Here is a 20,481-nt window from a genome sequence, read left to right as displayed (position 1 = left end):
TTTTTTTTTTTTTTTTTTTTTTTTGAGACAGAGTCTCACTATGTCAACCCTAGTAGAGTGCCATGGCATCACAGCTCATAGGAACCTCTAACTCTTGGGCTTAAGCGATTCTCTTGCCTCAGCCTCTCAAGTAGCTGGGACTACAGGCGCCCACCACGATGCCTGTCTATTTTTTTTGTTGTTGCAGTTGTCATTATTCATTTTAGCTGGCCCAGGCTGGGTTTGAACCTGCCAGCCTCGGTGTATGTGGCCAGTACCCTACCCACTGAGCTACGTGCACCGCCCTGCAAATAGAATTTTCATAATTTACATAGGTACATCTATCAGTGAAGGTTTAACACTGAGATGCAATCAAATATCCATACTATCTGATGTTTTATAGACAGCAGTGGAGATCCATTTTTAATCCCCTTTCATTTGAATGACCTTATGTAAAAAACAAATCAATAACTTAAAGTTCTAGTCTCCAAAGAACATTTTCAAATGTACATACAGAAATGGTTACAGACAATAATTTTTTTTTTTTTTTTTGTAGAGACAAAGTCTCACTGTACCGCCCTGGTGTAGAATGCCGTGACGTCACACGGCTCACAGCAACCTCTAACCTCTAATCGCTTATGCGATTCTCTTGCCTCAGCCTCCCAAGCAGCTGGGACTACAGGCGCCCACCACAACACCTGGCTATTTTTTTGTTGTTGTTGCAGTTTGGCCGGGGCTGGGTTTGAACCCGCCACCCTCGGCATATGGGGCTGGCGCCCTACTCACTGAGCCACAGGCACCGCCCACAGACAATAAATTTTTAAGAAACGTCTTTCACGTGTGTGTCCTCTTGTAATTGTACCATTTTCTCCTCCAGCTGCTTTCCTTTGCCTGTGAGAGGGGCTGGGATGAGAAGGATTGTGCTGGACTTCTTTGATGTCTTGAATTTTCTGTAGCTCTTTATTTTTCTTCAATCTGTTCTTTATAAATTTAGCTTAGTGTTTCTGTTTTATCTCTTCAGCTCTCTCCTTTGCATCAATAGTTTTATTCCAGAGTTCAGTCTGGTATTTGACAGGTTCTTCCTATGTTTTTCAAATTCAAATGAATTATCCACCCTAAGCTCTTTACCAGTTACTTTCTGGAATACTTTAGTCCACCTGACCTTGCGAGGATTGCATTTCTTTTTAAAGTTTTTATGACATTTGGATTTACAAACCGAATCATTGCCGACGAATCGTGCTGTGGCCAGGGTAGATTGGCCCTGAGCAGAAATCACACTTCTTGATATGCATGTTGAACCCACATGGTTTCCCACTGATCAAACTCTAAGCTTGAGAGCAACTTTGTTCTTTTTAAGGATTGCTTTGTCTATTCTAGTTCTATGTGTATTACCATATAAATATTAAAATCAAGTTGCCAGTTTCTACAAATAGCTCTGGGATTTTGTTTAAGATTGCCCTGAATCTGGTACATCTCTGTATTTATTTTGGTTTTCTTTAATTCTTCTCAGCAGTGTTTTATAATCGTATAATTGTTTGTATAGAGGTTTTGTATGTATTTTATTAAATTTATTCCTATCTTTTTAGCTATTATAAATGGAATTGTTTTAAAAATTCATTTTCCAGTTGTTTGTTTCTAGTATTTGGAAATACAATGGATACCTTATATTTCATGACTCTCTCACTTTACTTATTAGTTTTAATAGTTTCTTTTTAAATAAGTAGATTTGGCTGGGCATGGTGCCTTTATGCCTGTAATCCTAGCACTGTGGGAGACTGAGGTGGGAGGATCACTTGAGCCCAGGAGACCAGCCTGGGTAACATAGTGAGGCCCCAACTCTACAAAAAAATAAAAATTAAAAACAAAATATTAGCCAGGTGTGGTGGCTAATGCACCTGTAGTCCTAGTTACCCAGGAGGCTGAAGCAGGAAGATCACTTGAGTCTAGGAGTTTCAGTTTGCAGTGAGCTATAATGACACCAGAGCATTCTAGTCCAGGCAACAGAGCAAGACTTTGACTTTAAAAAAAAATACACTCTGGGAGGCTGAGGTGGGTAGATAGCCTGAGCTCAGGAGTTTGAGACCAGCCTGAGCTAGAGCAAGACCCTGCTTCTAAAAATAGCCAGGCATTGTGGTGGGTGCCTATAGTCCCAGCTACTCAGGAGGCTGAGGCAAGAGGATCACTTGAGCCCAAGAGTTTGAGGTTGCTGTGAGCTGTGAAGCCACAGCACTCTACTAAGGGTGATAAAGTAAGATTCTGTCTCCCCCAAAATAATAATAAAATAAAAAATAAGAAATACGAATGAAGCCGGTCACGGTGGCTCATGCCTGTAATCCCAGCACTGTGGGAGGCTGAGGCAGGAGGATTGCTTGAGCTCAGGAGTTCGAGGCTTGTCTGAGCGAGAGTGAGACCCCAACTCGTAAAAAAAATGGAAAAACCCAGCCGGGCACAGCGTCAAGTGCCTGTAATCCCAGCGGCCCTGGAGGCTGAGGCAGCAGGATGCCCACAGCCCAAGTCCGAGGTTGCAGTGAGCTACGACGCCACTGCCCTCTGCTCAGGGCATAGGGTAGAACTCTGCCTCGACAAAAAAAAAAAAAAAAAGAAATACAAATGAAAATAAAAGCCTCCGGTAACATTAAAAAAAGAAGAAGAAGAAATACAACAAAAAAGAAAAATAAGGAATAGGTAGAATTTAGCTGCTCTTGCCTTTCTTTCTTTCTTTTTTTATTTTTTGAGACAGTCTCACTATGTTGCCCTCGGTAGAAGGCCATGGCGTTACAGCGCACAGCAACCTCAAACTCTTGGGCTTAAGCGATTCTCTTGCCTCAGCCTCCCAAGTAGCTGGGACTACAGGCGCCTGCCACAACGCCTGGCTACTTTTTGGTTGGAATTGTCATTGTTATTTAGCAGGCCCTCGCTGGGTTTGAACCCGCCAGCCTCAGTGAGCTACGGACGCCGAGCTGCTGGTCTTGTCTTTCTTCCCCTCCCTCTGTCATACACACAGATGCGCACACACAAAGCAACAATGGGAGATGACATATGTTAATCTGCTTCACTCTTAGCGCATTTTCTGCTGCTATAACAGAGTGGCACAGACTGGTTAATATATAAAGCGCAGAGATTTATTTGGCTTATGGTTCTGGAGGCAGAAGTCAAGACATGGCACCCTGGCACCTGGCAAGGGTGATCCCATAGCAGAAGGCAAGCAATTGCACAAGACAGAGAGCTAGACAACAAGGGGACTGGACTCATGCCTTTTCTCAGGAATGTACTCCCAAGATAACTAACCCACTTCTGACATAATGACCTTAAACCATCCACGGGGCTGAAGTCCTCATGATGTCATCACCGCTTAAAAGTTCTGCTGCTTAGCACTGTTGCAATGACAATTAATTTCAACATGCATTTTGATTGAAGATGTTCGAACAATAGTATTCCACCTCTGGTCTCCCAAAATTCATGTTTTTCTCAAAGATAAACTGAATTCATGCCATCCCAATATCTCCAAAAGTCTTAACTTGTCCCAGTACCACCTCAAAAGTCCAAAGTCTCATCTTCATCAGATAAGGGTGAAGCATGATTTGTTCAGAAGCAATTTCCTCTAGCTGTGAGCCTGTGCAATCAAACAAGTTACCTACTTGCCTTAGTAAGGACTATATTTCAGGACAGTGCCCTTCAGCTGCCCCAGCTGTAGATCAGGTGGGCTCAGGTGGGGCTTAACCTGCCCTTCCAGAAGGTACAATCTATAAGCCTTGGTGGTGTCCATGTGACACTAATTCTGGAGGCATGTGGAATGCAAGTGCTGTTGGGGGCATGGCTTCCTTCTCCTAAGATTTCAAAGGCTGTCATAGATAGCCTGGTGGACTCAGGCAGAAACCTGCCGTAGGAACAGAACTGGCAGAGTTCTTACTATGGTGATGCCTAGTGAGGCCATGGGAGTGCAGCCACCCTTGAGGCACCAACACTGTAGGAACACCAGCGTTAAATTTTAGCCTGGGAGGACTGCAGGCATGAGGCTCCCACCACTGCACCAGTGTATCTAGGAAGCAAGACTTGGAGTCAAAGCAGATCATTTTCCAGTTTTTTGTTTGTTTGTTTTCTTTTTTTGATACAGAGTCACACTCTGTGCCCTGGGTAGAATGCCATGGTGTCCTAGCTCATAGCAACCTCAAGCTCTTCGACTCAGGTGATCCCTTTGCCTCAGTCTCTCGAGTAGCTGGAGACTACAGGGGTCCACTACAATGCCCAGCTAGTTTTTCTGTTTTTTTTTTTTTTTTTGTAGAGACAGAGTCTCACTGTACCACCCTCGGGTAGAGTGCCGTGGCGTCACACGGCTCACAGCAACCTGTAACTCTTGGGCTTACACAATTCTCTTGCCTCAGCCTCACGAGCACCTGGGACTACAGGCGCCCACCACAACGCCCGGCTATTTTTTTTTGTTGTTGTTGCAGTTTGGCCGGGGCTGGGTTTGAACCCGCCACCCTCGGCATATGGGGCCGGTGCCCTATTCACTGAGCCACAGGCGCCGCCCTAGTTTTTCTGTTTTTAGTAGAGATTTGATCTCACTTTTGCTCAAGCTGGTCTTGAACTCCGGAGCTCAGGTAATCTACCTGCCTCATCCTCGCAGAATGCTGCAGGCGTGAACCACCAAACCTCATCTGTTTTCCAGCTTTAAGATTTAATGCTGTTTTCCCTGTTGGGTGTCGAACTTAACTTGGGATCATTTACCCCTTTTTTCTTTCTTTTCTTTTTTTTTTTTTTTAAGGCAATCACGAAACAAAGTTATTGAGGAAGAGAAGGATGGGTTTACAGAGTAAAAAAGCTTACAAAGCAGTATACATTCACCACAGGCAGTGAACAAGCCTCCATTGCGAGGGCAAGTAGGCAAAGAGACCTCCTTTTTTCTTGCTATTTCACCCTTTAGCAATGGGAATGTCTGTCCTATACTTATCCTTGTTAAGCCTGGCAAGAGTGGAAGTGAAATCAAACAAGTTCTTTGGCTTGGTGCCCGTAGCTCAGTGGTTAGGGTGCTGGCTATATACTTCTGGGCTGGCGGGTTTGAACTCAGCCCAGGCCTGCTAAACAACGACAACTACAATGAAAAATAAAAAAATAGCCAGGCGTTGTCGCAGGTGCCTGTAGTCCCAGTTACTTGGGAGATTAAGGCAAGAGAATCACTTAAGCCCAAGAGTCTGAGGTTGCTGTGAGCTATGACACCATGGCACTCTACCAAGGGTGACAAAATGAGACTCTGTCTCAAAAAAAAAGGTTATCTAAGTCATTGTATTTTGGAAGTAGATAACTTGTTGATTTCACTTCCACTCTTGCCAGGCTTAACAAGAGATTTGCAAATGTTCATTCATCTACTTCAAGCTCCAACATTCTTGTAGTGGCACACAAAAACACCCAACAATAATAATGAACACCACTCAGCAAGACATGTCCACATGTTGACATGAACACAACTGTGAGACACTGATACACCTAGGTTATGAAGTCTTACCAAGTTGTTTGTACAGTGCTGCCAGTGTAAGCACATGGTGGCAAGTTTGGGAACTTAATTGTTTGGCCTTGAATGGTGTATTTTGGTAAACATTTCATGTGTCCTTATTTATTTTTTTTAAGACAGTCTCATTCTGTTGGTCTAGGTAGAGTGCTGTGGGGTCATAGCTCACAGAAATCTCAAACTCTTGGGCTCAAGTGATCTTTTTGCCTTAGCCTCCTGAGTAGTGGGACTACAGGCACCCACCACAATGCTTGGCTAATTTTTTTGCATTTTTAGTAGAGACAGGGTCTCACTTTTGCTCAGGCTGGTCTTGAACTCCTGAGCTCAAGCAATGCACCTTGGCCTCCTACAGTGCTAGGATTTTAGGTGTGAGCCACCACGCCCACCTAGCTTCATGTGTACCTTTTTTTTTTTTTTTCTTTTTGAGACAGTCTCACTTTGTCACCCTTGGTAGAGTGCCATGGAGTCATAGCTCACACCTTCCTCAAACTCTAGGCCTCAAGTGATCCCCTTGCCTCAGCCTCCCAGGTAGCTAGGACTATAGGTGCCCACCACAACGCCCATCTATTTTTAGAGATGGAGTCTTGCTCTGGCTCACGCTGGTCTCGAACTCATGAGCTCAGGCAGTCTACCCACCTCAGCCTCCAGGAGTGCTAGGATTACAGGCATGAGCCACTGCACACGGCTGGTTTTATGTTTTTATATACTTGCATGTGTTTTGGTTGATAGTCATCTTCAAATTTTCTATATCTTTAAAGATTTATTTATTAGTTTTATCATTTACTACAAAATAGTGCTAAAAATCTTCAACTATGATTGTAGATTTGTCTATTTCTTTTAGCAATACTGTCAGTTTTACTTTATTTGTTTGGAAGTTTTGTTACTTGTGTATATACACTTAGGATTGCTATGTTTTCCTAATGAATTGCCTCTTTTACTTTTTTGAAATGAACCTCTGTATTTTTGGTAATATGTCTTTTCTGGAAATCTATTTTATATATCCATATCTCTCATCAGCTTATTTTTTGAGACAGAGTCTCACTCAGTTGTCCTGGGATTGAGTGCCATGGTGACATAACTCATAGCAACCTCAAACAACTCTTAGGCTCAAGTAATTCTCTTCCCTTAGCCTCCTGAGTAGCTGGGACTATAGGCGTCCACCACAACACCTGGCTATTTTGTTTGTTTGTTTGTTTTTTTGTTGTTTGGTTTTTTTAGAGATGGGGTCTTGCTCTTGCTTAGGCCCTTCTGGAACTCTTGAGCTCAGGCTATCCACCCACCTCAGCCTCCCAGACTACTAGAATTACAGGCCTGAGCCACTGCACCTAAGCCACAAAAAAATGTGGTTTTCCTATTTACTTCCTTATTCTTTCATTTTCAGTTTGTCTTGAAATTATTATCTTCATATTTTATAAAGCTTGTTTCCTATTTGTGTCTTAATTTTTGTCAAGTCTTATATGTATTACTATGTAGTCAGTAATCTCTGTCTTAAAACTAGATTGTTTAGGTCATTTGTATTTAATGTATTCACTGATATGATTAGGCTAAAGTCAACCTCTGCTTTTTTTTTTTTTTTTTTTTGAGAGTCTCACTACATCTCCCTCAGTAAAGTGCTGCAGCATCACAGCTCACAGCAACCTCAAATTCTTGGGCTTAAGCGATTCTCTTGCCTCAGCCTCCCAAGTAACTGGGACTACAGGCGCCCGCCACAATGCCCAGCTGTGTTTTTTTTTGCAGTTTTTGGCTGGGGCTACGTTTGAACCTGCCACCTCTGGCATATGGAGCCGGTGCCCTACTCCTTTGAGCCACAGGTGCCACCCCCCAGCTGTTTTTTTTGTTGTTGTTGTTTGTTTTTTTGTGGTTTTTGGCCAGGGCTGGGTTTGAACCTGCCACCTACTGCATATGGGACCAGCGCCCTACTCCTTGAGCCACAGGCGCCGCCCCCCCCCCAGCTGTTTTTTATTGCAGTTGTCATTGTTTAGCTGGCCTGGACCAGGTTCGAACCTGCTAGCCTTGGTGTATGTGGTTAACACCGTAACCACTGTGCTATGGGCGCCGAGCCTTTGTTTCTGTCTTCTTCCTTTTCTGTCTTCTTTACAGTTCACTTCAATTTTTTTAGTATTCCATTTTACTTCCTACAATAACTTTTCAGTGCTGTATCATTTGTAGTTTTAAAATTGCCATTCCATGAATGATAGTATGCAGCCTTAACTCTTTGCAGTTATATTTATTTATTTATTTATTATTATTTTTTTTCCTTCTGGTTTTTTTTTTTTATTAAACCATAGCTGTGTACATTAGTATGATCATGGGGCACCATACACTTGGTTCATATATCGTTTGACACATTTTCATCACATTAGTTAACATAGCTTTTGTAGCATTTTCTTAGTTATTTTGCTAAGACCTTTACATTCCACATTTACTAGGATTCACATATACCCTTGTAAGATGCACCGCAGGTGTAATCCCATTAGTCCCCCTTCTTCCGCCTCCCTCCCCCTCCCTCCCCTCCCTTTCCCCTTTCTCCCTATTCTTAGGTTATAAGTGGGAGCAGTTATATTTAAAATGAATATACTGTTTCATGTTTAGTGCAGAAACATAAAAACAGTAAAATTCCATTTTCCTCATTTTTGATAGTATTTGTTGTCATATAGTTTATGTGTGTAACAGATATATTTTTCCAAAAAGCACAATGTTATTTTTGCTTTAAGCAATTAGATTTTTTAAAAATTAAGAGATGAAAAAAATAGTCTTTTATATTTACCCACATATTTTCCATTTCCAGTGTTCTTTGTATCTCCCAAATTTGTGAATTTGGATTTTCTTTTCTTTTCTTTCTTTCTTTCATTGAGACGGTCTCAATTTCTCTCTCTGGGTAGAGTGCTGTGGCATCATAGTTCACAGCAACCTCCAACTCTTAGGCTCAAGTGATCCTCTTGTCTCATTTTTTGTTTTTCTTTTTTTCTATTTTTAGTGGAGATAGGGTCTCGCTTTTTGCTCAGGTTGGTCTTGAACTCGTGAGCTCAAGCAGTCTACCTGCTTTGGCCTCCCAGAGTGCAAGGATTACAGGTGTGAGCCACCATGCCTGGCCTGGATTTTCTTATGTATCATTTTCCTTCATCCTGAAAAAAATTTTAGCATTTGTATATTACATGTCAATTCGGGATGAATGATCTCAGCTTTTATTTATAGTTCAGCTGGGCCAGAACTCCATCTCCCAGCCCTCTGGTATCTCTGTTCAAGTCTTTTTTTGAGACAGAGCCTTAAGCTGTCACGCTGGGTAGAGTGCTGTGGCATCACAGCTCACAGCAACCTCCAACTCCTGGGCTCAAGCAATTTTCCTGCCTCTGCCTCCCAAGTAATTGGGACTACAGGTGCCCACCACAACGCCCGGCCATTTTTTGGTTGCAGCCATCATTGTTTGGCAGGCCGGGGCTGGATTGAAACCTCCTAGCTCAGGTGTATGTGGCTAGCGCCTTAGCCACTTGAGCCACAGGTGCCAAGCCTCTCTTTTCAATTCTTAGCCCTGTAGCAGTCACTCCCTGCTGGACTTCAGGGAGTCTGCATAAGTAGTCCTTATCTGAGGACCTGGGATAACCTCAATAAAATTCTAGGTTTTCCTCTCTGCTTCACTCCCTCCTTTCTGGTACCCTGCCCCTACATCCTAGCCCCTTTACTGTTCTGAACAACAATTCTTTGCCCCCTCAGCTCAGTGAGATTATCATGCTCTGCTTGGGATCTTTCTCTCTCTCTCAACAGGGGTCCTCAAACTTTTTAAACAGGGGGCCAGTTCACTGTCCCTCAGTCTGTTGGAGGGCCAGACTATAGTTTAAAAAAAAAAAAACTATGAATAAATTCCTATGCACACTGCACATATCTTATTTTGAAGTAATAAAACAAAACAGGAACAAATACAATCACGCCGCTGCATGTGGCCTAGGGGCCACTAGGGAGAAAGCCTGGCAGCCTAGGGACTCACCCTGCATGTTTCCCTTGTCTCAAGCATTGGCATCTACTCTACCTATTACAGTACCTGGAAACAGGTACCACATATATTTCATCTAGTTTTGAAATAAATGGCTGGAAGGCAGGTTCAGGACTATGACCCTGTCATAGCTAGAAGTGACTTTTTTTTTTTTTTTTTAGAGACAGAGTCTCACTTTATCACCCTCGGTAGAATGCTGTGGCGTCACAGCTCACAGCAACCTTCAACTCCTGGGCTTAGGCGATTCTTTTGCCTCAGCCTCCCGAGTAGCTGGGACTACAGGTGCCTACCCCAACTCTCAGCTATTTTTTTGTTGCAGCTTGGCTAGGGCCAGGTTTGAACCCGCCACCCTGGGTATATGGGGTCAGCGCCCCACCCACTGAGCCACAGGCGCCACCTTAGAAGTGATATTCTTTGTTTTGAGTGGTGTTTCTCATGTGTTATGTGCCAAGGGAGCAAGATCCTCCAGCACCAAGCCTTGGTCCTCATGGCTTTGCTAGTATATAGTCTTTGTTAGATGTTGATCAGTTGTCCAGTGGTGATTTTGCAGGATTTGATGTCCTTAATGGTAAGCAGGTAGGCCTAGGGCTAGAAATGACAAATTAGTGGTTCTCTGGCTATCTAGCTAATTTATCTGGAACACTGGCTAAAAATTCTGTTTCCTGAGGCCCACCTAGACTTGTTCATTCAGCCTGAGGGGATGGCCCTTGTTTTTATTTTCTTTGGCCATTTCCACTCAAGGGAAGGTGCTTGTTTTTAAACAAGGATTATTGTCAGAGCAGCCTGGCTGGTCAGGTCAGCCTGCTTTGGATAGGCTTACACAGATGATCCTTGATCAGTGCTGTTAATTTGATGTAGAATGAATGAAGAACCAGGGTCTCAAAGTTTGAGTCTTTTTCATACTATATGAAACCTTGGTTGATACCAGAAATAACTTGGGAAATATTGGGGTTTTTCTGTTTTGGGTTTGGTTTTTTTTTCCTAATGGCTACTCTCTTTCCCTTTTCCTTTCTCTTTCCCTTCTCCCTCCTCTAAGCTTGGTCACTCGTGACACAATCGCACAGCATAAAAGGAAAAACACAATTATTTGGAACTTTTCATTCTGTTGGCATTTTTGTTTGTTTTAAGTGCTTTACACATTTTTTTTTCCTTTTTTTCTTCAGGGTGACATTGGAGAAGCAAATGTTTGCTATTTGGTGGCAGAAGATGTTTCTACATCGAGAAAACCGTTTGGCAGAGAGAATGGTACATGGCTGTCCCTGTGGAGGAACCTGGGGAAGGACAGGGGCTGTTTCAAGCCTTTGTAGTCACTGCTTCCCCTCCTCAGGAAGTCGCACACAATACACACCAGACTCATGAGGCAGGGGCAGCTCTGGGTGTCCTTTGTCAGTGGAGTTATAGATCGCTGCCATTCCAGAGCACCCCTGAGTGTTCATTTGTTTGACCTTGGTCTTCATTTGTGGCCTGTACCTTCTTTCCTGGCTTCTGCACCCTCCTTCTCCTTGAATGTTTCTGTTCTCTCTTCCCATCCTGCCTCAGGCTATCCTTCATGCAGAGCGGCAGCTTCTGCATAGGTTCTGGTCCACATGGTGCCAGCAGGCAGCAGCATATCACCAGGAACGTGAGCGGCGAGCAGTGGCCTGTGCCCACCACCGGCACAGGCAGCTCAGGAGTGCTTTCTGCATCTGGAGGGAAACTGCCCAAGGGCTCAGAACAGAGTGAGTGGCCAGTTCCTGCCTCACATTGCTCTCCAGCCCAGGCCAGCTTTGACTGTAGTAGCAGCACCATCAGCTCCAAGCGCCTGTCCAGAGAGTTGCATTAGCAGGGAATGTGGTTCTGAGTTCCAGATATTCAACCTGAAAGAATCTGAGTAAAACCAGACTGTAGCGACAGGATCTTGGGATATGCCATGGAGTTCCCAGCCGTGGGAACTTGGGTGGGACAGAAGTGTTCTGGGGATCGAGAAGGTCTTGTCCATCAACTATATCCCACTTACTAATTGGGGTCCATTCATAGGCACCATGGCCAGGGGATAGACTGACAAGCCCATGTTGGGAAAGCTGACCACCCTGGGACCAGCAACTGTGGCCAGGTCATCGTTAGAGGGGGCAGGGAAGACAGCCCATGTGTCCACTGCAGACTGTCCTGCTTGGGGATCTTTCTGTGTCTCCTGTTGATTGGGAAGACCTCACTCTGTCTTGAACTCTGGCCACGGTTAACCTCCTCCTCAGTCAGAGGCTTCCATATCCCTACACTGAGTGTACCCGTCTTACTTGAGGCTCTGTGAAGTTCAGGCAAAAATTTGATTACATGTGCACCTTTCTGGGAGAGACCCCAAGTCCTTCAGAGAGGATTTTGACTCCTCAAAACTTATCCAAGTAGGGCCCAGGAATTATGAAGGGTACCACAGGGAAAGGAGCTTCACTGGGTCTGGGCTGCAGGGCTGAGGCTGCTGTCTCCCCACAGGAGGATGGGCAGGGTGCAGGCGACAGAGTTCTACTCAGCACAGCTCCTGCGTTGGGCCTGGAACCGGTGGAGGGAGGTAAGGCCTTGGTGTGGGCATATCCAGGCGTGGCTTTTGAACAAGTAGGGCTGCATGTCAGCGTGACTCAGAGCAGACATATGGGCCACTCAGCCATCCCTTGGAAACCACCTGCCTCTAAGCTAGAACAGGAAGCTAATGGAGAACTGTTAACTTGGCTTTGTGAAAGGATTGGCTCAAATTTGGTTCTTTTCTGAACTTACTAAGTCTAAAATTCCTCATTTATAACAGTTCTGAGAATAAAAAATTTTGTCATAAATATTAAATTGGGTATTTATCATGAATCAGGCACTTGCCTCATTGGACCCTTGTAAGACCCCTTAAGAATTATGTATTTATAGATGAGGACACCAAGGTTTGGCTTAAGTATCTTACATTCACACAGCTGGGGTATGACATAGAGGCAAAGCAGGATGCCACCCCACCTCAGCCCCCAGCCCAAGGGTGGCCACTTTCTCTGTTCACAGTGCCTGGCCCTGTGTGGACTGGAGCGGCGGAAGCTGCAGCTAGCAGACCTGCATCACCAGCACCGCCTGCTGCACAGGGCGCTGCTGACCTGGGTGGTAGGAGCCTCGTGTTCCTCCTGACCTTGCTGTGGGAGCAGGGGCGGCTTCGTTTCCCTTCTTTGTCCTTCCTACCCCTCCCCAAACAGAGCAATTAGACAAGCCCCAAATAGAGCAAGGGCTCTACATGGTGGGCCACAGGGTCCTTTGGTCCTTGCTCAGCAACGTGAAAACACGTGCTGTCAAGGGTACCAGTCTTACAGTAAACAGTTCCTTGGCCAGGACTCCAGTGGTTTGGCTTATTAGGTGACAGCCTAGTGAGAGTCTTCTTCCTGCTGTTGGGGAGGAGGGTCTGCTGGCCTTGGGACTTTTGGGGGCTTTTGGCCTTTCCCAGCCCTTTGCAAGTGCTTTGGACACGGCAGCCCCTATCCTCCAAAGCCTACCTGGACGGGAAGAAGTGTGGGCCTGGTGTGGCCTCCAGACCTCCTCGTTCCCCACAGACTTACCGGGACAGGGTGCGACATGTCCTTCGGGAGGTGGCAGCCAGGGAGAACTGGCACAACAGGCAGCTGCTGCGGTGAGTCTCTCAGGTTGTCTCCCGGGGCCCAGGCGTTTAGGGGATTCCTGCTCAGGACCCGGTGGAGAACAGGCCTGGGTCCCTCATACTGCTCATCTTTTGATTTTTGGCTTCTCATTCACTGGTTCATCTCTGTCTTAAACCTCTGGTGTGTGTAGGGCAGGGCTTTGGAAAGCAGCTCTCAGCTGAGCTGATCACAAGCCACGTGTCTTGCTTCTCTGAGCACTTTCCTGCCTGCTTTATACCTATAAGATTTAGCTGCTTAAGGCACCTTTTCACCTCCTCTCCAACGCTGGAGGCTGTAGCAGCTTCCTTTCCTGTTAATTCCAGGCAGGCTCCTTCTAGTCTGTGACCCTATAGGACCATCAGCACCTCTCACCCCTGTGGAGGGCCCTACACGTCTTCCTCTGTTCCTTCCGGGCCAGGCCCTAAACTCACTCCTGCCCAGCAGACCTCCTGCGTTCCTTTTCTTTCCCTTCCCCTTCCTTTGTAGTTCTTCAGCACGTGCAATTCCAGGTAGCTTGTGGGCAGTGAACCTCATAGACTTTAAACACCTCCATCCTTCCTCCGGGGTCCCATAGGGCACCTACCTACCTTTTCAGACAGTGGAATAAGAAAGAGGAACTCCCTGAGCTAACACAACGGCGCCACTGCCCAGGCCCAGGTGCCCTTCCTCAGCTTCCCATCTCCACACTTATCCCAGTGTGAATCACCTGCGTTGTCATTGCCTGTTACGCCCTGTGTCCCCATAGCACATCCACTCCCGAGGACCTGGTGTTTGGTCTCAGGCACTACTGGGTCCCTTGTGCTCACCCAGTGCCTGGCCCTGAGCAGCTGCTCAGCAGCCAGGCTGGATGTAGATGCTTGTGTAAACATGGGTGTCAGTGAAACAGATATTCTTAGTCCCTGCCTGGAGGTTGTGGAGGATCTGGGACTGCCTTACAGAGTCCCCCATCTCCCTCCATCCCGGGGTCATCTGCCCTCACCTTGCCTGTGTGCCTGCAGGGGTGTGTTACATCGCTGGAGGGGGAACACTGTGGCCCGTGTGGATGAAGCCAGGAAAACTTCCCAAGCCCGTGCGCACTACAGAAGGACTCTGTGTTCCAAGGTGAGGTATTGGGAGGCTGGGGACAGTGTTCTGGTGAGGGCATGGGGTGGTGGGTGGTAGCAGCTATTTGAACTGAATGAGGAGCCCCCCAAATGGGTATCTCCAGCACATGCACATACATACATGTGGGTGGATGTTTGTTTTCTTTTACTGAATTATGAACCAACATGCATTAAAATAAAAACACGGCACATAGTGAACTACTTCCTGTCAGAACCAGTTGTCTTCTGTACACGTGGAACTTTCCACTGTGACAAACTGTGTTAGTTTTTGAGCTTTAGTCTCCTTGTCTGCTCAAAGAGGCTGCTTGCTTCTGCCCATCAGCCTTGCAGGTCTCGTGGCCACGGAGACTTTCTGGAAAGCATAGAGCTCCTGGGAGCGTGAGGTCCTTGGTCATCTTCAGCGAGAAACGTCCCCAAATCACCACCTTATTTGCTTGAGTAGGATTGTTGTGGGCATATGCCACGTGACAGGGCTGGTCCCATCATGCACTGAATGGCAAGGCTGGCAGGATATAGCTGGCAGGATGGGAGAAAGGGGGAATTTAAACGGAGATGAAGTAAAGAGGTAGTTTCTGAACATGGGGATGTTTTAGAAGAAAGAAGTTTTCTGGGAGCCCTGAGCAGCCAAGGTTCAACTCACAGAAGGCCGGTGTGGGCCATCCTGACAACTTTGAAGCTTCCAGTGGAGGAAGAACAATGGTATCTGGTCAAGGCCTCGTGTGTTCTCAGAAAAACGCCAAGGCCTGCCCTCTCCCAGAAGGAAGAGGATAGCAGTCTTTGCTAACTTCAGAAATTCGAAAGGAGTCCTTTCTGGTGGGAATGGAGTGCATGACTCTTTGAGCAGCTTCCCCTGGCTGCTTGGCTTCCCTTTTCTTTTTTTTTTGAGACAGAGTCTTACTTTGTCACCCTCAGTAGAGTCCTGTGGCATTATAGCTCACAGCAACCTCAAACTCTTGGGCTTAAGCAATCCTCTCTTGCCTCAGCCTCAAAAGTAGCTCAGACTACAGGCGCCCACCACACCTGGCTATTCCTTTTTTAGAGACGGGTTCTCACTCTTGTCTCTAATTCCTGATCTCAAGCAATCAACCTTCTTTGTCCTCCCAGAGTGCTAGAATTACAGGCATGAGCCACTGTGTCCTGCTATTTATTTATTTATTTATTTATTTAAAGACAGACTCTCTCTCTGCCCTGCATAGAGTTCTGTGGCATCATAGCTCACAGCACCCTCAAAAATTCTTGGGCTTGACTCAGCGCCTGTAGCACGATGGTTATGGTGACAGCCACATACACCAGGGGTGGCAGGTTTGAGCCCGGCTTGGGCCTGCTAAACAACAATGACAAGTGCAACAAAAAATAGCCGGGCGTTGTGGCAGGCACCTATAGTCCCAGTTACTTGGGAGGCTGAGGCAAGAGAATCGCTTAAGCCTAAGAGTTTGAGGGTGCTGTGAGCTGTGACGCCATGGCACTCTACCGAGGGTGATATAATGAGACTCTGTCTCAAAAAAAAAAAAAAATTCTTTTTTTTTTTTTTTTTTTTTTGTAGAGACAGAGTGTCACTGTACCGCCCTCGGGTAGAGTGCCGTGGCATCACACGGCTCACAGCAACCTCTAACTCTTGGGCTTACACGATTCTCTTGCCTCAGCCTCCCGAGCAGCAAAAAAAAAAAATTCTTGAGCTTAAGAATTTGGGGGCTCAAGATCCTTCTGCTTCACCTTCCCAGGTAGTTAGGACTACATGTGCCCGCCACAACTCCTGGCTAGTTTTTTTTTTTTTTTTTTTTTTAATTTGGCCGGGGCTGGGTTTGAACCCGCCACCTCCGGCATATGGGACCGGCGCCCTACCCGCTGAGCCACAGGCGCCGCCCTAGTTTTTTTTAGATACAGGATCTCACACTTGCTTAGGCTGGTCTCAAACTCCTAAGCTTAAGCAGTCCACCTGCCGTGGCCTCCGAGAGTGCTAGGATTACAGGCATGAGCCACGACGCCTGGTCCTGGCTTCTTTTTAAAGTGTTTTAAATATTTTATTTTTGTGATTTTTTTTTTTTTTTGTCAATGCTGTTTTATAGAGATGGGTTCTTGCTATGTTGCCCAGGCTGGTTCTTATCGCTGGGCCTCAAGTGATCCTCCCACTCTGTCTCCCAAAGTGCTGGGATTACAGTCATGAGCCACCATGGCCAGCCTTGTTTTTGTGATTTCGAACGTTGTCTCTCATACAAAAAGAGTACATAAAACGTATGTGTTCCACTTTACAAATAATAACAGAATTAAAGCCCATGGAACAACTATTTCTTTCTTTTTTTTTTTTTGTAGAGACAGAGTCTCACTTTATTGCCCTCGGTAGAGTGCTGTGGCGTCACAGCTCACAGCAACCTCCAACTCCTGGGCTTAGGTGATTCTCTTGCCTCAGCCTCCCCAGTAGCTGGGACTACAGGTGACCGCCACAACGCCCAGCTATTTTTTTGTTGCAGTTTGGCTGGGGCTGGGTTTGAACCCGTCACCCTTGGTATATGGGGCCGGTGCCCTACTCACTGAGCCACAGGCACCACCTGGAACAACTATTTCTTGAAGGCATGGTTTGAAGTTTAAATCCTTCTGGTAGAAAAATCTCAGTGCCTGAGATACTGGGCTTCCTGTGAGGGGAAGGGGACTCTCCCCACTGCCCTTTGGTCTGCATGGGTATCAGAACGTGCAAGAGCCAAAATCAACCTGTTAGCCTCACCTCACGATGAGCTGTCATCATAAGCCTGGAATGTCCCAGAAATCAGGTTTAGTGACCCCTGCTCTGCTCCCCCCTGCCTGTAGGTCCTGGTCCAGTGGCAGGAGAATGCATCAGTGCAGATTTATTACCGACAGCAGGAGGACTGTGCTGTCAGGGAGGCCCGGAAGATGCTGGACAGGGGTAAGCGGGGCTCCCGGAAGCAAGTGGTTGAGGGAGGGTTATGTGAAGACACAGCTGTCTTGGAGATCCCTATCTTCCCCCGTGGTCTCTGTCTTATCCTCGTGTGGGCCAGTTCCCCGAGGGAGAGGCTTCAAAACAGAAAACTATCCTCTCTCAGTTCTGGAGGCCAGAAGTACACAATTGAGGTGTGGGCCAGGTTGTGCTCCCACCAGAGCCTCTAGGGGAGGATCCTTCCTTGCCTGTCCAGAGTGTTTGTTGGTTTCCTGGTGTTATAGACACATCACTCTAGTCTCTGCCTCCATCTTTGCATGGCATTCTGTGCCTGTGTTCCTGGGTCCCTTCTTATAAAGGTGTACCCTGCTCTGGTATGGCAGCATCCTAACTAGTTACATCCACAATGAGCCTATTTCCAAGTGAGGTCCACATTCTGAGGTTCCAGGAAGAACATGAATGAGGTAGGGGAGGGGCGCCATTCAGTCCAGGGCATCGCAGAAGCTTGTTTCCAACTGAGTGCCAGCCACTTTATGTTAATAAAATGAAAGGACAAAGGTTGAGATCTATGGAGAAAGAGGAGTAGAGGAGGCCTGTAGAGAAAGGAATGAACCTGGGTGATTGAGGAGGAGATGCTTTTGATGGGAAGACCCTTGCTGCTTGTCAGGGAGGCCCGGAAGATGCTGGACAGGGGTAAGCAGGGCTCCCGGCAACAAGTCATGTCAGGGTCCTGCACACTCAAAGAGTAGACACTTGCTCAGTCAGCCTCAGGAAATCCCACACCTACTGCATAAAACATTCTTAGGACGATAGTCCAGAGCAGAAGTTGGTGCTGCACCCTGAGCTGCAAACACTGGAGAGGCCCACAGGAGTCAGGGGGGTTCCTAACCCAGCTGGATACCCATGGGGGGAATCCGACACTGTGCAGGGGACTGCTCATAGTTAGAATAAATGAAAAGACAAATGAAAATAAAAACCAGGGTGGCGCCTGTGGCTCAGTGAGTAGGGTGCGGCCCCATATACCGAGGGTGGCGGGTTCAAACCCAGCCCCGGCTGAACTGCAACAAAAAAATAGCCGGGCGTTGTGGCGGGCGCCTGTAGTCCCAGCTGCTCGGGAGGCTGAGGCAGGAGAATCACGGAAGCCCAAGAGCTAGAGGTTGCTGTGAGTCCTGTGACATCATGGCACTTTACCGAAGGCGGTAAAGTGAGACTCTGTCTCTACAAAAAAAGAAAAGAAAAACCAGTGGTTTAAGAAAGCCTTCAGTTAGAGTGGTGCCTGTGGCTCAAGGAGTAGGGCGCCGGTCCCATATGCCGGAGGTGGCGGGTTCAAACCCAGCCCCAGCCAAAAAAAAAAAAAAAGAAAGGCTTCAGTTAGACTACAGAGAAAATCCATTTGTTAAGTGGCATGATAGTTTGTTCTGGGACAAAATTCAGTCACTGTTCACTTCTGAAATACACATCATCAGGACATCCTCTGGACAACACTCAGGGGTCAGACATCCTGGTTGCTCCACCACAGACGGCTAGGTCCTCAACTGCCCCTCAGCTTAGAAACCAGCTTCATGGTTGTAGTTCATCCCTGGGAGAAAGAAGGCAAGGGCTTTAGCCCACCCATGGCCTCTGTAGGCAGAGCTGCTGCACCTGGCATGCAGAAGCTTCTGGCCAGTTAGGGGGAAACTGCCATAAAGTTCAAGTGCCCACTCCTGGCCACAGGCATAAGATAGAGGTGATGAATTCAAGGTGCAACCTAAAGTGGCTTCTCTGCAGAGGATTTTTCCTGAGAAGGGGGTGGTGGCACGTGACAGGCCCTGGCAGACCCAGCCATTATAGATGGTACAAGGGACTTGGGAGACTTGAGTGGCAAGACTCTGTGCTCATAGCAGGTGTACTCTACCTGCAGGGTCGTTTCTTGGCTTATCTTAAGGCCTCAGAGTCTCGGTGGACCTGGGTACTAGGGGAAGGAAAAGGGTACAGGAGGGTGCCATTTGCATGTTAAGAAAGGGCTTACTTGGCTCAGTGCCTGTAGCTTAGTGGCTTAGATGCCAGCCACATTCACTGGAGCTGGTGGGTTCAAATCCAGCCCAGGCCTGCCAAACAACAATGACAACTACAAACAAAAAATAGCCAGGTGTTGTGGTGGGCGCCTGTAGTCCCAGCTACTTGGGAGGCTGAGGCAAGAGAATCGCTTAAGCCTGAGTGTTTGAGGTTGCTGTGAGCTGTGACACCACAGTACTGTACTGAGGGTGACATAATGAGACTCTGTCTCAAAAAAAAAAGAGAGAGAGAGAGAATGGCAACCAAGTATAGGCTGGACACCCTAACTCTATCCTCACATAACCTTTTTGTGGAAATCTTACAAAAGAGAGGACTCTGGCTTGTATCTGCTGCAGGCTGTCTCCGGACCTGGTTTCGTTGCTGGTGGGACCGCAGCCAGAGGTCAGCCCAGCAGAGAGTCAAGCTGGAAAGGGCAGCCCGATATCACCACCAGCAGCTACTGCTGAAGGGCGTGGCCCAGTGGAAGACGCACCATCTCGGTTGTGTCAGGAAAAGGGTGAGGCAGGTGGTGGCAACTTACCAAGTTCCCCCATATGACAAGGAGTGTCTCAGGAAGAGGTCTCTCCTGACAGAACTTGAGGTATCTGCTAGGGGGGTGGTTTGGGGATACTCCAAGGCAGCAGGCACCTTTCTGTGTATTTAATGGAGACTGAGGGGCAGCCAGCCTCAGAATCAGGTCTTCTAGTGGGGAGACAGCTTAGCAGAGATCGAGTTTCTATTGACCCATGGCTTGTCAGAGCTAGGAGACCTATGTAGTCACTTCGACACCCCCTGCCTGTGTGGGAGGCCCTGGGCATCACCCAGGATTCCTCCTGGCATTGGGAGGACCATCCACTTATGCTGGAGCCCTACCCTGTAGCTGCCCTCAGCAGCCTCGGCTAGACGCTCACCCTGGTTTCAGGGATGAGTCATTGACAGCGGTTGGGACTCAGCTCCCCGTGCTCTCTCTCCAGCTCCTGCAGCAGCAGGGCACTCACTTCTTGGCACACAGACTCCTCCGAGCCTGCTTCCACCAGTGGATACAGCAGGTGGGAATCTATGAGATGTCTTTCCCCACTTCCTTCTCACTTGGCTTATGAGGCCTGAGCTGTGAATGACCTTCAGCCCAAACCTCTATTCAATATTTTTCGTATCTCCCTGTCCTGGGGAACCTCCCTCTACCTGCTCTAGGCATTTCTCAGCACCAACTTCCTTATACCTGTGACCTGTACGAGGCTGGTTCCTTCAATGCCTGCTTTCTTTCTATGTCATCATGTTCAAAAATACTTTGGTGTAGTGGCTCATGCCTGTAATCCTAGCACTCTGGGAGACCATAGAGGGTGGATTGCCTA

The 20,481-nt window shown here is 47.0% G+C and overlaps 1 protein-coding gene and 1 pseudogene across 16 annotated transcripts in view; one reads left to right on the top strand and one right to left on the bottom strand.

Moving 5' to 3' along the window:
- Nucleotides 1-20,481, top strand: part of SFI1 (SFI1 centrin binding protein) — a 129,658-nt gene that overhangs the window by 103,792 nt on the left and 5,385 nt on the right. For all 16 annotated transcript variants that reach the window (XR_008379738.1, XM_053589978.1, XM_053589980.1 and 13 more), the window contains 9 exons: nt 10,637-10,718; nt 11,013-11,191; nt 11,940-12,015; nt 12,483-12,578; nt 13,019-13,095; nt 14,101-14,203; nt 17,008-17,104; nt 19,486-19,646; nt 20,104-20,178. Coding sequence is in view for 15 of the 16 variants with exons in the window: in XM_053589978.1 (XP_053445953.1) it covers nt 10,637-10,718; nt 11,013-11,191; nt 11,940-12,015; nt 12,483-12,578; nt 13,019-13,095; nt 14,101-14,203; nt 17,008-17,104; nt 19,486-19,646; nt 20,104-20,178 (946 nt within the window). In the remaining variant the exon portion in view is untranslated. The remainder of the gene's footprint in view (nt 1-10,636; nt 10,719-11,012; nt 11,192-11,939; nt 12,016-12,482; nt 12,579-13,018; nt 13,096-14,100; nt 14,204-17,007; nt 17,105-19,485; nt 19,647-20,103; nt 20,179-20,481) is intronic.
- Nucleotides 800-1,271, bottom strand: LOC128583456 (probable ribosome biogenesis protein RLP24; annotated as a pseudogene).

The sequence above is a fragment of the Nycticebus coucang genome, chromosome 4, assembly GCF_027406575.1.
Source record: "Nycticebus coucang isolate mNycCou1 chromosome 4, mNycCou1.pri, whole genome shotgun sequence".
NCBI lineage: Eukaryota > Metazoa > Chordata > Mammalia > Primates > Lorisidae > Nycticebus > Nycticebus coucang.
The sequence above is the reverse complement of the archived record's forward strand: the minus strand, read 5'-3'. Positions and strand labels throughout refer to the sequence as shown.